The sequence below is a fragment of the Somniosus microcephalus genome, chromosome 7 (assembly GCF_052327205.1).
Source record: "Somniosus microcephalus isolate GS21.2 chromosome 7, FLI_Smic_1.0, whole genome shotgun sequence".
NCBI lineage: Eukaryota > Metazoa > Chordata > Chondrichthyes > Squaliformes > Somniosidae > Somniosus > Somniosus microcephalus.
Genome location: NC_140993.1, coordinates 218,914,149 through 218,927,465, shown reverse-complemented (window position 1 = coordinate 218,927,465; position 13,317 = coordinate 218,914,149). Strand labels below are relative to the sequence as shown.

The window sequence follows — 13,317 nt, the reverse complement described above, 5'->3', positions numbered from 1 at the left end:
AAATATCCCAGGGGTCTCACATGTCTTCAGGATGTCAGTGGCAAGCCCAGTTGTATCCAGGTACAAAGCAAAATAAAATGGCTTTAAAAGCTCTTCTGTAATTCTGCAAATCACTTCTCAAAGCTTCTTCAGGCTGCAGGCTCCAAAGTAAAGCTGATTTCTCATGATGTGGCAAGTCTCTGGAGTATGGTTGTGATGTTTGGCTCCTAACCCAGTATGTGCTTTTAAAACCATTGCTTAGGTGCTCCCTATGGGGAGTGGTGTAAATGGGTCCTGAGGTCAGCTAGAGCTCAATTGCTGTTTGGTGAGAAGTCTGCAGATTATCCTGCTCAAGGTCAAAAAAATAGAATGTGCCTTTTTTCTTTTTTTTTGTACTTTTGATACTTTGAAGTGTGACACTCTCCAAACTTTTACATAGATAGATTGTTCTTTGAAATTTAATTACTGACATTTGTCAGAAATGCATTTAGTAAATTAGTGATTTGTAACAATTCTAACTCAATACATTTGTAATGTGAGATTAATTTTTTTTGAAAAAAGGCCTCATCACCAATGTTAATTTAATGTGTTAAAAAATGTGACAAACTTTTTCAACAGTTATAGGTTAAAGAGTTATAATACTGAGGAGTTACTAATTTAATCAGTGGTACTATGTACTTCTTAATTACAGTTATGGAGTTGAATGTCTCAGAGACCCAACTGTGTATTAGTGTGGAAGCTTTCACTATTCGATTGTCTCTGGCTAAGGTATTACCTGCTTTTTTTCCTTTTAAGTTTTAATTTTATTTAAAAAATCATTTAATGGGTTTTTATCCCTATTTTGGGTATTTATGCACACTGCATTATTCTCTGGCTAGTAGGGTGGATAGCCTACTTTCAGTCAAACTCAAGGTGAAATTGTGGCTGTGAACCTGTATCCTATGACTTGTGGGAATGAAAAAAGACCAAGGTCCATCTAGTTTGCCTTCTACCATCCTGGTAGTCACATGATACAATGATAACAGAGTTGTTGACTAGTCACAGCAACCAATTGCTATCGATTAGTCTACAACAGACCCAGACGTGAGGTGAAGAAAACCCCAGTGGTGGAGAGCTTTGGGAACCATAGGTGCAAAGCCACCACTCTGTTCCAAGCATACTGCACTTACCACATGTCATGTCTCAGATTACTCACATACTGTATCCCAAAATGTACATTTTGTTGGTACACCAATAAATTTTAAATTAAATATATATACCATTAAATTCCTTGTGTAGTTGCCCATGCACAGTTGATGAATATAAGTTTCTTTTATGTACAAGATGGCAAGGAAGTTGGGAGAGAGATTTTAGAAACCGAGTCCACAAAGGCACCTAATGCATCTGCATCATGATGGTTGACATTAGGACAACTGAATGGGAAAGTTGACATGGCAATTTACAATAGTAAATATTCACAGAAAGGTTTGACAACAGGAAGTAGTGTTTGTGTGCAGAAAGTGTACACCGTACACAATATTTCAAAATATAAATTTTTCTTGTAAAACTCACAAATTATACATATTGTTTTTATTCATTCCCATAGGAAGAAGAGTAGGCCATTCAACCCCTCGAGCCTGTTCCATCATTCAATTAGATCATGGCTGATCTGTATCTTAACTCCATATACCTGCCTTGGTTCTGTAACCCTTAATATGCTTGCCTAACAGAGAGCTGTGGAGACTGGGTCATTAAATACATTTAAAGTGGAGATAGACAAATTTTTGCAAGATAAGGGAGTGAAGGGTTATGGGGAGCGGGCTGGGAAGTGGCTTTGAGCCCTAGATCAGCCATAATCTTACTGAATGGCGTAGCAGGCTCGAGGGGCCAAGTGGCCTATTCCTGCTCCTATTTCTTATGTTCTTATGTTAACAAAAATTTCAGGATATGGGTGCTACTAGCAAGGCCAGTATTTATTCTCCATTCCCAGTTGCCCTTGAGATGGTGATAATGAGTCGTCTTTTTGTACCAGTGCAGTCCATGTGGTGAAAGTACTCCCACAGTGCTGTTAGGGAGGAAGTTCCAGGATTTTGATCCTGCGATGATGATGAACGGAGATATATTTCCAAGTCGGGATGGTGTGTGACTTGGAGGGGGACTTGGAGGCGATGGTGTTCCCATGAGCCTGCTGCCCTTGTCCTTCTATATGGTGGAGGTAACAGGTTTGGGTGGTGCTGTTGAAAGAAACCGTAGTGAGCTGCTACAGTCTATCCTGTAGATAGTACACACTGCAACCATGATTTAAAGTGGTGGATGGCTGCCGATCAAGCAGACTACTTTTTCCTGGATGGTGTTGAGCTTCTTGAGTGCTGTTGCAGTGCACCCATCCAGGCAACTGGAGAGTATTCAATCACTCTCCTGACTTGTGCCTTGTAGGTGGTGGAGAGGCTTTGGGGAGTCAGGTGGTGAGACACTCGCTGCAGAATACCCAGCCTCTGACCTGCTCTTGTAGCCACATAAATATGTGGCTGGTCCAGTTGAGTTTCTGGTCAATGACAACTCCCAAAATATTGATGGTGGGGGATTCAGTGATGGTAATGCTGTAAAATGTCAAGGGGAGGTGGTTAGACTCTCTCTTGTTGGAAATGGTCATTGTCTGGCACTTGTGTGACATGAATGTTACTTGCTACTTATCAGCCCAAACCTGGATGTTCAGGTCTTGCTGTATGCAGGTACGGACTGCTTCATTATCTGAAGAATTACAAATGGAGCTGTGCAATCATCAGCGAACATCCCCACTTCTGAACATATGATGGTCAGGGCAGCTGAAGATAGTTGGGTCTAGGATGCTGCCCTGAGAAACGCCTGCAGCAATGTCCTGGGGCTGAGATGATTGACATCCAACAACCATTACCATCTTCCTTTGTGCTAGGTATGACTCCAGCCACGAGAGAAGTTTCTCCCCGATCCCCATTGAATTCAGTTATACTAGGACTCTGTGGTGCCACACTCATTCAAATACTGCCCTGATATCACGCCTCACCTCTGAAATTCAGCTCTTTTGTCCATGTTTATACCAAGGCTGTAATGAGTTCTGGAGCCGAGTGGTTGAGGCGGAACCCAAACTGAGCATCGGTGAGCAGGTTATTGGTGATTAAGTGCCACTTGATAGCACTGTTAATGAGAGTAGGCTGATCGGACGGTAACTGGTCAGGTTGGATTTAACTTGCTTTTTGTGGACAGGACATATTTGTGCATTGTTGGATAGGTGCCAATTTATAGCTGTATTGGAACAGCTTGGCTAGAGGCATGGCTAGTTCTGGAGCACAGGTCTTCAACACAACAGCCGGGATGTTGTCGAGATCTGTAGCCTTTGCTGTGTCCAATGCACTTAGCCATTCACGTGGAGTGAATCGAATTCGCTGGAGAATGGCATCTATGATAGTGGGGACTTCGGGAGAAGGCTGAGAAGGAGATTGTATCACCTGCTGCAGAAATCCCAGTCTGGCAGCTATGTCTTTCAGCTCGGTCAGTGGTGGTACCACCGAGCCTCTCTTGATGACCGACATTGAAGTCCCCCACCCAAAGTATATTCTGTGCCCTTGTTACATTCAGTGGTTCCTCCAAGTGGTGTTCAACATGGAGGAGCACTGATTCATTAGCTGAGGGCGGTAGATGGTAATCAGCAGGAGGTTTCCTTGCCCATCTTTGACCTGAAGCTGTGAGACTTCATTGGATTCGGAGTCAATGTTGAGGACTCTCCGAGCCATTCCCAGCTGACTGTATACCACTGTGCCTCCATCTCTGGTGGTGCTGGAGGAGTCTGGGACATTGGCTGAAAGGTATGATTCTGTGAGTAGGACTATATCATGCTGTTGCTTGACTAGTCTGTGGGACAGCTCTTCCAACTACAGCACCAGTCCCCAGATGTTAGTGAGGAGAACTTTGCGTGGTGGACTGGGCTGGGTGTACCTTTGTCATGTCAGATACCTAGGTCGCAGCCCAGTGGTCCATCCAGTTTTATTCTTATCCTTTTTTGTAGCGGTTTAAAAAAAATGTTTATTTGTTTTTTATGGGATGTGGGCATTGCTGGCAAGGCCAGCATTTATTGCCCATCCCTAATTGCCCTTGAGAAGGTGGTCGTGAGCCGCCTTCTTGAACCACTGCAGTCCATGTGGTGAAGGTACTCCCACAGTGCTGTTAGGTAAAGAGTTCCAGGATTTTGACCAAGCGATGATGAAGCATTGGCGATGTATTTCTAAGCCAGAATGATGTGTGACTTGGAGGGAAACTTGGAGGTGGTGGTGTTCCCATGCACCTGCTGCCCTTGTACTTCTAGGTGGAAGAGGTTGCGGGTTTGGGAGTTGCTGCCAAATAAGCCTTGGCAAGTTGCTGCAGTGCATCTTGTAGATGGTACACACTGCAGCCACAGTACGCTGGTAGTGGAGGGAGTGAATGTTTAAGGTGGCGGATGGGGTGCCAATCAAGCGGGCTGCTTTATCCTGGATGGTGTCGAGCTTCTTGAGTGTTGTTGGAGATGCACTCATCCAGGAAAGTGGAGAGTATTCCATCACACTCTTTACTTGTGCCTTGTAGATGGTGGAAAGGCTTTGGGGAGTCAGTAAGTGAGACACTCTCCGCAGAATACCTAGCCTCTGACCTGCTCTTGTTGCCACAGTATTTATGTGGCTGGTCCAGTTAAGTTTCTGGTCAATGGTGACCCCCAGGATGTTGATGGGGGATTCGGCGATGGCAATTCCGTTAAATGTCAAGGGGCGGTGTTTAGACTCTCGCTTGTTGGAGATAGTCATTGCCTGGCACTTCTGTGGCACAAATGTTACCTACCACGTATCAGCCCAAGTCTGAATGTCGTCCAAGTTTTGTTGCATGCGGGCATGGACTGCTTCATTATCTGAGGAGTTGTGAATGGCGCTGAACACTGTGCAGTCATCAGCGAACATCCCCATTTCTGACCTTATGTTGGAGGGAAGGTCATTGCTGAAGCAGCCTAGGACACTGCCTTGAGGAACTCCTGCAGCGAAGTCCTGGGGCTGTGATGATTGACCTTCAACCACCACAACCATCTTCCTTTGTGCTAGGTATGACTCCAGCCAGTGAAGCGTTTTCCCCCCGATTCCCATTGACTTCAGTTTTACTAGGGCTCCTTGATGCCACACTCGGTCAAATGCTGCCTTGATGTCAAGGGCAGTCACTCTCACCTCACCTCTGGAATTCAGCTCCTTTGTCCATGTTTGGACCAAGGCTGTAATGAGGTCAGGAGCCACGTGGTCTTGGCGGAATCCAAACTGAGCATCAGTGAGCAGTTTATTGGTGAGTAAGTGCCGCTTGATAGCACTGTCGATGACACCTTCCATCACTTTGCTGATGATTGAGAGTAGACTGATGGGGCAGTAATTGGCCGGGTTGGATTTGTCCTGCTTTTTGTAAACAGGACATACCTGGGCAGTTTTCCACATTGTCGGATAGATGCCAGTGTTGTAGTTGTACTGGAACAGCTTGGCTAGAGGTGTGGCTAGTTCTGGAGCAGAAGTCTTCAGCACGATAGCGGAGATGTTGTCAGGGCCCATAGCCTTTGCTGTATCCAGTGCGCTCAGCCGTTTCTTGGTATCACGTGGAGTGAATAGAATTGGCTGAAGACTGGCTACTGTAATGGTGGGGACCTCCGGGAGTAGGCCGATATGGATCATCCACATGGCATTTCTGGCTGAAGATGGTTGCAAACTGTGTGGCTTGCTAGGTCATTCAGAGTCAACCACATTGGTGTGGGACTGGAGTCACATATAGAGCAGACCGGGTAAAGATGACAGATTTGCTTCACTAAAGGACATCAATGAACCAATTGGGTTTTTACGACACTCCGTCAGCTTCATGGTCACTTTTACTGATAAACAGCTTTTTATTCCAGATTTATTTGTTTAAAAAAAAACGGAATTGAAATTCACAAACTGCCACGGTAGGATTTGAACTCGCATTTTCTGTATTATAATTCCAGGGCTCTGAATTACTAGTCCAGTAATGTAACAACCACGCTATCATGCTCACTGGTACTGTGTCAATTCTGGTCGTTGAGACACACGGGAGACTTTTAAATGCGGGCAGCAGTGCAGAAAAGAACACAAGACTGATTCCTGTTGTCATATACCTAAATTATTAGGAATGCCTGGAAAGGAGGTGTCTGAGAGTGATCTTATAATGGCATGCATAATTGTTAAGGGAATGGAAAACATAAATCTGGATTATTACTTTAAATTAAATGAAATTGCGAGAGTAGGTCAAATTGACACAGATTCAAACTAAAGATAAATTTAGGACTGATACCAGGAAATTCTTCTTCACATTGATCAGCATATGGAATATACTTCCAGATAGAGTAGAGGAGACAAAAACCCTGAAAGCCTTGAAGAAACAATTGGATGGTGCAATAGGGAGACTTTACATCTTTCTGAATGAATTTAGATGGGCTGAATGGCCTTCATCTTACAATATGCTTTTATAAAAATACTTTCTGCCTTGTTTCTGTAAGTGACATATTTCATTATTCATTTTAGCACAATGTGCATTTGTAGGAATAATAGCCATAATATATATATACAGGAAACTTTGGTTTATCCGGAGGTTGTATGTCCGGAATACTCGATCTAACAGCAAAAATCAGGAGCCGTTTTCTATAAGTTTTTTTAGATCTCGTTCTTTTTTTTTCCCAGTCAGGCACTGCAAGGTCTGTAGCTATAGCAACAGCTTCAGCTAGAGATGCTTGCAGCTGCAGCCGACTCTTTAGAAGCTGTTGCTAAGCAACAGTGTTTGTTATCAGATACGGAGATGAAAACCTCCGTATGCTTCAACATTAACTTTGTATGTCTGGCAGTTTTGATAGATCGGCAACACACCGGTCCCGTCGGTGCCAGATATCACAAAGTTTCCTGTATATTGTCTACAAAACCCTACTTGCTGTTGTCACTTGCCATCAGTTTCCCAGTATAAATTGCCCACATTTATAATGGAAAGAGCCTGTGTAAACTTGTTGCACTTTCTTACCAGTGGTGAAACTAGCACCTTCATTTTGAACCTCCCAGTTCCCCAGCCTGTACTGCAGCACAACTCCTACATCTTATATCTGTGCACCTTGCTCCAGTTATCCCCCAACCTCCAAACTACTTCGCTTGAAGACTATACTTGGCTTTGACTCCCTGTGTGCAACACCATGGAAGATCAACTATATATTATATTTAATTGATTATTAAAAAGAAAATCTTTCTTAATTCATAGGTTGAAGACTTTGACATATCAACGGGAGTGTTGAAGAATTTCTACAACAATAGATTTGCTGTAATTCCAAAGCATTTTATTTCAAGTAACTGGTGCTACGTGTTGCCCAGGTAATTTTTGTAGGATGCCACAAGCCAGCAATATCACACCACAGTAATATTATTTTCAGTTTGTTTCCCCCAGCCTAGGGTGAATGTTTGCTCATGCACAAATATTCTTATTCAAAATGGTTGATTATGGTATTGGTGGTTCTGACTAAAGATCTTTGCATCTTCAAGTTTCTTTGCAATTTATCAATACTTGTTGAATTTTTCACTCATTGGCCCAGAATTTGCTGTCGGGATGACGGCGAACTGGCAGTGTTCGCCATCATTCCGCCTTTGAAAGTAACCGTAACTTCGGGATTTGGCGCAGGCGCTTGCGGAAATCCCGAAGTTGCAGTCAGTCATTGACAGCTCCAAAACAGGCTGCGCTGTGCCACCCCAACCCCACAGAGCTGGCAATCAGTGAAATCACCTAAATCATTGAAACTGACGAAAACTTTGGCCGTGATTTTCCCAGCGCAGGCGGGTTGGAGTCGAGTTGAGTGGTCGGCGGCTTCCGGTCCCGACGCCGGCTTCAACCGCTCCGAAATCACGATTTTAATTTAACTGGGCTTATTAAGCCCGCCGTGTGCGCTACCCGGCCCAGTCAGTTGGTTCGGGTGTGCTGCTCGCCTCTGCTGACGTCTTCCATTCAGGAGCTTTTAAGGGGCCCATGTAGCCATAGCATCTCATTTCCTTTATGCTGCTCCTGAAAACGGGTCTTCTGAAAATGACTACTGCAAGATCGAAGGCTGCTCCTAGATTTGCTGATTTCTCCCTCCATTCTCTTGTGGAGGGAGTAAGAGGGTGCAGGGATGTTCTGTTCCCTCTCAATGGACGGAGGAAGCCTCCTCAGCAGACAAAGGCAGCCTGGCTGCAAATTGCTGAGGTCCTTGTGCTCACGCATCTGGGTGCAGTGCCGAAAAAGGTACAATGATCTGCTACGCTCAGCAAAAGTGAGTATCACATCTGCTTCCCATCTGTTCTCATCACCAGCACTCTGCATTGTCAACCTACTCCTCCACATCCCAACTTGCCCTTACTTCCCTTGCACCCTTACCTATCCCTCTCTCTCTATGTACAGAATCACTTCACCATCCTACTATGCACCCCTCACACGCGCTCTCACTGTTATGCAATGACAACAACTAACAATGCACAGGGTGGTACCTTGGTTTTGGCACCTCACTCCATCTTTGTCTCCCTCTAAGCTTCTATATTATGGAATCTTTACACTCACTCCATCAATCTTGCTGAAACTCCACTTGTGTCCCTCATTGCAGGAAAAGAGAGCCCGCAATAAGAGGGAGAGAGCGAGGACAGGAGGAGGCCCACCATCCCTTGAAACTTTAACAAATGCTGAGGAGACTGTTCTCGACATTGTCGGAGGTGCAGAGGAGCTGGAAGTGGGGGACGGGCACAGTAGAGCAAGCTGGTGACAGAATAGATTTGCAACCCTCTCATTTAGATTTCATGAGTGACTGATATGACATCTGATCATACAGATTGAGTTCTGATCATCTGCACAATAGGATGTTTCTGCTACCTAAATATCACATGTCTAACTCATGCCTTTACTCCCCTACAGGACCATCAAGAGCCCCCCTCCCCACTGTCCAGGATGAAGAGTCAGACGACTCCTCAGAGGATCCTGAAGCCTCTGAAGGAGCAGCGTCACCAGAAATCAGCACACCCAGCTCCAGCACAGAAATACACACCTCGGTGGGTCCTTCACGACATAGAGTGGTGCTGTGACCTGGTGTATCACAGCTCACAAGTGAGCATCAGGAGATGGTGGCGACAACGACAGCACTGGAGAGCCCTTGTCGGAGGTCGCTCCTAACTCTGCTCTGCTGCGTGTAGGCGCTGTGCCTCGGGTCATTCGGAAAGAGAGCGGTGCTGGAACTCCAGGAACATGTACAGGAATATCTGACGGTTTGCATCCACGGTAACTGCGAGTGTGCAGGGAATGGAGGAGTCCATCTCAAACATGAGCAATATGGTGGTGCACTCAATGTCGAATGTAGGTGCTGCCATGGAAAGAATGGCAACCTCCATGGAGGACATAAATTGCCAGACTCAAATGAGCATGGTGACTCTTCTAAATAGATGGTCTGATATGGAGGATAGATGGTGTAAGATGCTCTGATTGTCTGACAGTTTGTAGAGTTCAGACTCGTGGAACAGACAACACAAAACCCAATGAATCTGTGAAACTTACTTAAAAATCAACAAGAGGTTACAAGTAATTACCAGAATACAAACTATTCAATTCATGTACTTATCACAAGCAAGCATCTAAAATCATTTACTTTACGTTCAGTTGATTAAGCAAAACCACATATGTTACTATTCACCAGATGAGAGGTTAATTCAACGATGATAGATGTATGACTAACTTAAACTGGCAACTGACCAGGCCACCATTGACTATAGCATCGAATGCCAGTGTCCAATAACACTTATAATCCAAAACTTGGCAACTGGCCTACAGCATTCATGTCCCAAACTGTGGGTAATGTTGTTTTCCTCTCTCTCACTCTCTCTATCTGTTTTGACGCATTGGTTCACCAAGGCCAGACTCTAAGGACTGGAGAGAGTCATTGGCCGCGATTTTGCCGGTGCTCAGAGAGGTGGGTCGGAGGTTAAAGTCCTATTGATTGACGGCAGGTCCCAAACCTGCCATCAACCCGCCTCCAAACAGCCTTCCCAAGTGTCGGGTCCCCGATTTGCGAATGGACCCGACACCTAGCGGCGGGAAACGGATTAAAGGCAATTACCTGCCTATTAACAGGTACTTGTTAGTAGTGTTCAGCCTGTTTTTCAATTTTCCCGCTTCTGGGTTGGGTTTCACGACGTCCGGACACCACGTCAGGTAAGTGTGGCGTGTTGTGAGTCTGGTGCAATGTCTGTGAAAAGATGACAGCTGCAGAAGCAGTGTGAAGGATGCAATGTTGCACATGGTGAGTTTCAGAGCAAAGAAAATGTTGATTACTGCATTTTTAAAACATATACAAATTTCTTTAGCTTACAAGTTTTTAAATCCAACTCTTATGTCCAGTGCCACGTCATTGGAAGAACCTCTCTCACCAGTGACAGATTGCTTTTGTCAACTCACCTGCAGCTGCCATCTATTCCAGCATATGGAGGGAGTTATTGGAGAGCCTGGGTGCAAGAGTTCACCTTTCTGCAGTGATTGTCCGTCTTTTTCAGCATCTCAATGCTGTCAAATACTGAGAAATCAACTGTTAAAATAAAATTGTGCATGGGTTTGTCCCCAATGTATATGCAAAAGTCTTGTCTGGTTTCGTGATCTCCTTGCTGCAGATATTGAAATGCACAAGCTGTTAGCTTGCCAGCATCTGAATTGAAACTGACAGGCTTTCGGTCACGAGGTCTGACCGCAGCCATTTTGTTGTGCCCTGGATTTTAAAACTCAGTCCAACCAGGGTCTCTTTTAATTAAATAATCTTCAGGGGGGAACTGCCTGAATTTTGTGAAACTTACAGTCCCCCCTAGGATACTAAAACTTGCTTGCAGTATCCATGTTCCAAAGGTGAGCAAAATTTTCTGACCCCCCCACAAATAACCTTCCCCTGTATTTACCTATCCATAATCCCTCAGCCCACATTTCCTGTACTTAGAGAAAACACGGTGTACGACAGACATCTACAGATGGCAAATACGATTCGTTACAAACAATCCAAGCATGGAGGGGGTCCAACACCCCTGCACCACTTGGTACATTACAAAATTTTTATTCTGTATTATCAAACAGTCACAATCTTTATTAAAATAACACAATGAAACGAAGAAACAATCTTTATTAAAAATAACAAACAACGACCATCACATTTAAGTGATGCAACGCAAAACTCAAACCTCAAACGGGTGTCTCTTCTTCCACCCGGGCATAATGTTCCTTCCACACCTTTTTAGTTTTAAACTCTGATCTGGGATCCTTTCTCCTACACTGGATGCACACCAGGTAGAGAACTATCCCTAACTGACACACCACCAGGATGTGGGATGCCATACGGATCCAGGATGGGACCTCTATTTTCAAAAGCATACCACCAGGGTGGGGTCGTAATATCTAAAATGTCGGCCCCTATCTGGACAGTCTTCTGTTCTAGGGTATAGAAGTGTTTTTGTGACACTAAAACGGCTTTTAGCAATTTGGTGAGGTGTTCTGGGAGAGGGGGAATCTGGTAACCGAAATGCGCAACATATTTCTGCAGGTGGGTGAAATTCTCTTTCACAGTGAGGTGAACAGTGGAGGGTTCAAGAATGGGGACAATTCATAGTTGTGCCACTTGAACTTCTGCCTCGGGTTTGAAACAGAAACTGCTGTCACTCACTGCACACCAGCTATGCTGTCTGTACTGGTAGTGAGGCGCTCCTGTGGTGACACAATATGTCCCTCCGATATATGCTACCTGGGGGGGAACATGGCCTTGTGCCATTGCCTCCATGGTGCAATTTATAGGTTTCGCGCCAGCAGCTCTGAACCCGCACTGTGGTTTGGAATAGGCATTCAAGTGCTGGGGACACAGGATTATGTGTGTTCCCCGGCTACAGCACCCCGAGAAGTCAGTGCCCATCATAGCATGCTCCCACTTTATTACGTAGGGCGGGACCGCTGTAAAACGAATGTGTGCACCCCCCTGAATGACTCCAATGTTCTCCACCCTGTACACTGGCGCGTGTCGGGCCATCCCGCCCATGACCGGCATTCTTACAACTATCCCTATGATGGTGTGGTTGGACCGCCCACAGTCCACTGGGACTGGGTAGGCCTCCGAAGCTAGCCGGAGCTGGCACGGGCTTAATGCATTCTCAAAAGGGTGGAGGGCTGCGAGGTGTTTGTTGCTGATCCAGGAGGGGACTAAACCTTGCTTTAAATCCTCCAGATTGCTGCGGCCCTCGCCCAGCAACCATGCCCCATACAGCACGCACACTTCATTCTGCGCAGCTTGGTCAGAAGCGTTTCTGTCCTCCCTAATGAGAGCATTAACCGTTTTGGCATGTTCCTCCAGCTCCGCTATGATCTCCTTTAAGTGGAGTGTCATGGCCTGGTCCTCATGCAACTCGGAACCCACCATCTCATTCTCATCGATTAATATTTTCTTTAATTGCGTTTTTAAACCATTAATCTGAGTCTGCAGCTCGATGTCATCTAAGCTGTTGATGACAGAAGACCCCGTGTTAAAACCAGTTAAAACATCGTTAAAAGCACCCCTTCTTTATCTCCCAATCCCGTCGAAAAGCTCGTGGGTGTATAGTCTGGTTCTGTCAACGTCTGAAAAGTCAAACTCATAGAATTTACGGAACATATCTTTCAAGAGGGCTTGATACAACTGCGCGGTCTCTGTGGGGCACCACGTGGGTAGGTGTACCTCGGTGAGGTTTAAAATCATGGAGGCTACCTCGTAGTGCACCCCTTGATACAGCACCTGGTCTATAGGTACTAGCACCAAGCCGTTCCCTGGTCCCTTGGTGGTGGCGGGGCATCCCTCTACTATTGTCCGTGACGTCGTGGGCAGGGGCTGTCGGGGGCGGGTCACTAGTTCAGTGGCATTAACTGAGATTGGGGAGTATGGGATTGCGCATGCATCCAGGCGGGACTCCTAGTCCATCCTCCTCCCGTTATCTTGCCACTGGCTGCGGAAAATGATGGAAATGCCTGTGGGGCAGGCCTTCTCTGATCCCCACATACAGACATAGATCCCCTGATCCGGTTCCCACCATTTATCCCAGCACACACTTAACCCCCGTGGGTCCCTGTGATAGTCCGATGAGTGTTGTTCCCCAACCGTTCCCACTCAACTCTGGGGTTCCCCATGCCTTTACTTAGTTTCCTGAGCCACCACCACCTATCCAGGGAAACGTGTCCCTTGCATGTTAAACATACCCTTTTGCCCACGGTGACGCTAATCCTGGGAGTAACGATCCGTATCCTGGGGCACAGGAGGGAGGCCTCCCCGTA

At 45.7% G+C, this 13,317-nt stretch overlaps 1 protein-coding gene across 1 annotated transcript in view; it reads left to right on the top strand.

Moving 5' to 3' along the window:
* The window catches only part of c7h18orf63 (chromosome 7 C18orf63 homolog), a 93,777-nt gene that overhangs the window by 56,169 nt on the left and 24,291 nt on the right, over positions 1-13,317 (top strand). The window contains exons 6-7 of the mRNA XM_085993986.1: positions 671-747; positions 7,246-7,355. Coding sequence (XP_085850112.1) covers positions 671-747; positions 7,246-7,355 — 187 coding nt within the window. The remainder of the gene's footprint in view (positions 1-670; positions 748-7,245; positions 7,356-13,317) is intronic.